At 51.1% G+C, this 2,623-nt stretch overlaps 1 protein-coding gene across 3 annotated transcripts in view; it reads right to left on the reverse strand.

The window, feature by feature from the left end:
- Positions 1-2,623, reverse strand: part of WDR62 (WD repeat domain 62) — a 58,961-nt gene that overhangs the window by 10,220 nt on the left and 46,118 nt on the right. For all 3 annotated transcript variants that reach the window (XM_011984825.1, XM_011984824.1, XM_011984823.1), the window contains one exon: positions 557-609. In XM_011984825.1, the coding sequence (XP_011840215.1) occupies positions 557-609 (53 nt within the window). The remainder of the gene's footprint in view (positions 1-556; positions 610-2,623) is intronic.

The raw sequence follows: 2,623 nt of genomic DNA on the forward strand, positions 1-2,623 counted from the left end.
GCCTCCCGGGTTTACGCCATTCTCCTGCCTCAGCCTCCCGAGTAGCTGGGACTACAGGCGCCTGCCACCTTGCCTGGCTAGTTTTTTGTATGTTTTAGTAGAGATGGGGTTTCACCAGGTTAGCCAAGATGGTCTCAATCTCCTGACCTCGTGATCCACCCGTCTCGGCCTCCCAAAGTGCTGGGATTACAGGCTTGAGCCACCGCGCCCGGCCTCCTTCTTGATTCTTTTCCCTCCATAGCACTTATCAGCACCCAACATACTACGTCACTTACTTATTTAATGGGGACACTGTTACTCACCCACACAGGCAAGTGAGCCTGTGAAGGGAGAGGCTTTTGTTTCCCTTGTTCACTGTTGTGTCCCTGACATCCAGAACAATGCCTGGCACAGGGCACTGATCATGAACAAAGAGCTGTCTCACTGAGCCTGGAAGGATGACAGGGCTTCTCCAGAGAAAAGAGGGACATGGAAAGGAAAAAGGGCTTCCAGAAGGCAGAGCCGGGGAGGCGTTTCCTCTGCCAGCCCCTGAGCAACCCTCTCCCTGAAGACTTACCAGCCGCTTTGCCCACAGTGGCAGCTTGCCGTTGGTTAGCAGGCATCGAGGATCTGGAGAGAGACACACAGAATCCATGAAAAGAGGACAAACATCCCAACAAACAGGCCACACACATAACCGGGCAGTCCCCAAAGAGGCAACACCACAACCCAGAGGTCAGAAGGCTCAACAGCACTGGCTGTCAGGGAAATGCAAACTTAAACCATGGGACATGGTATTTGACTCACAAGACTGACCAAGGTGACAAAGCTTAATACTACCAAAGGATGGCAGGAAAAGTATGGGGACAACGGAGAGCCTAATGCAATGCAGGGTGGAGCAGTACCGGGTTTGGAGAACTCTGGGGTTCTCTTTTTTTTTCTTGAGACAGAGTCTCGCTCTGTCACCCAGGCTGGAGTGTGGTGGCGCGATCTCGGCTCACTGGAAGCTCCGCCTCCTGGGTTCATGCCATTCTCCTGCCTCAGCCTCCCAAGTAGCTGGGACTACAGGCGCCCACCACCATGCCCTGCTATTTTTTTTTTTTTTTTTTTTTGAGATGGAATCTTGCTCTGTCGCCCAGGCTGGAGTACAGTGGCATGCTCTCGGCTCACTGCAAACTCCGCCTCCTGTTCATGCCATTCTCCTGCCTCAGCCTCCCGAGTAGCTGGGACTACAGGCATCCGCCACCACACCTGGCTAATTTTTTGTATTTTCAGTAGAGACGGGGTTTCACCGTGTTAGCCAGGATGGTCTCGATCTCCCGACCTTGTGATCCACCTGCCTCGGCCTCCCAAAGTGCTGGGATTATAGGCGTGAGCCACCACGCCCGGCTGCCCGGCTAATTTTTTTTTTTTTTTGTATTTTTAGTAGAGACGGGTTTTCACTGTGTTAGCCAGGATGGTCTCAATCTCCTGACCTTGTGATCCGCCCACCTCAGCCTCCCAAAGTGCTAGGATTACAGGCATGTGCCATTGCACCTGGCTGGGGTTCTCTTTTAAAATAAAGGCCAGGCATACTGACTCAAGCCTGTAATCCCAGCACTTTGAGAGGTTGAGGTGGGAGGATACTTGAGGCCAGTTCAAGACCAGCCTGGGCAACACAGTGAGACCTTTTCTCTACACACACCATGCCCAACACACACATATTTAGTTGGGTGTGGTAGGTTGAGCCTGTGGTCCCAGCGACTCACAGGCTGAGGAGGGAAAATTGCTTGAGCCCAGGAGGTCAAGGCTACAGTGAGCCATGATCGTGCTATTGCACTCCAACCTGGGCAACAAAAAAAGTGAAATAAAATAATAAAACAACTTTATAAAAGTAAAAATAACCCCTGGATCCAGCGGTGCTACTCCTCAGACTCTGTCCTGGAGAAATCCTCACATTTCGAGGAGGCCTAGGAGTGGTCTCCATCTCCATAGCCTCATTAAGAGTGATGTGAAATCAAGAAACCTAAATGGCCACCTGCAGGGGAATAACTTAAAATTTCGGAGGCCTCTGCTTTGTATTCACCAATATTCAGGTAGATGAGAGACTTTGCAGAGGAAAAAGATTTCGGACAATATCCGCAACAGAATTCAATTTATTTTTACTTATTCATTTATTTTTTGAGACGGAGTCTTGCTTTGTCACCCAGGCTGGAGTGCAGTGGCACAATCTCAGCTCACTGCAACCTCCACTTCCCAGGTTCAGTAATTCTCCTGTCTCAGTTTCCCAAGTAGCTGGGATTACTGGCGCACGCCATCACGCCCAGCTAATTTTTGTATTTTAAGCGGAGACGGGGTTTCACCATATTGGCCAGGTTGGTCTCGAACTCCTGACCTCAGGTGATCCACCTGCCTTGGCCTCCCAGGGTGCTGGGATTACAGGTGTGAGTCACCGCACCCAGCCTCAAATACATTTTTGTTTGTTTTGTTTTTGTTTTTTTGAGACGGAGTCTCGCTCTGTCGCCCAGGCTGGAGTGCAGTGGCCAGATCTCGGCTCACTGCAAGCTCCGTCTCCCGGGTTCACGCCATTCTCCTGCCTCAGCCTCCCGAGTAGCTGGGACTACAGGCGCCCGCCACCTCGCCTGGCTAGTTTTTTGTATTTTTT

Source organism: Mandrillus leucophaeus, unplaced genomic scaffold (genome assembly GCF_000951045.1).
Source record: "Mandrillus leucophaeus isolate KB7577 unplaced genomic scaffold, Mleu.le_1.0 Scaffold274, whole genome shotgun sequence".
NCBI classification, from domain to species: domain Eukaryota; kingdom Metazoa; phylum Chordata; class Mammalia; order Primates; family Cercopithecidae; genus Mandrillus; species Mandrillus leucophaeus.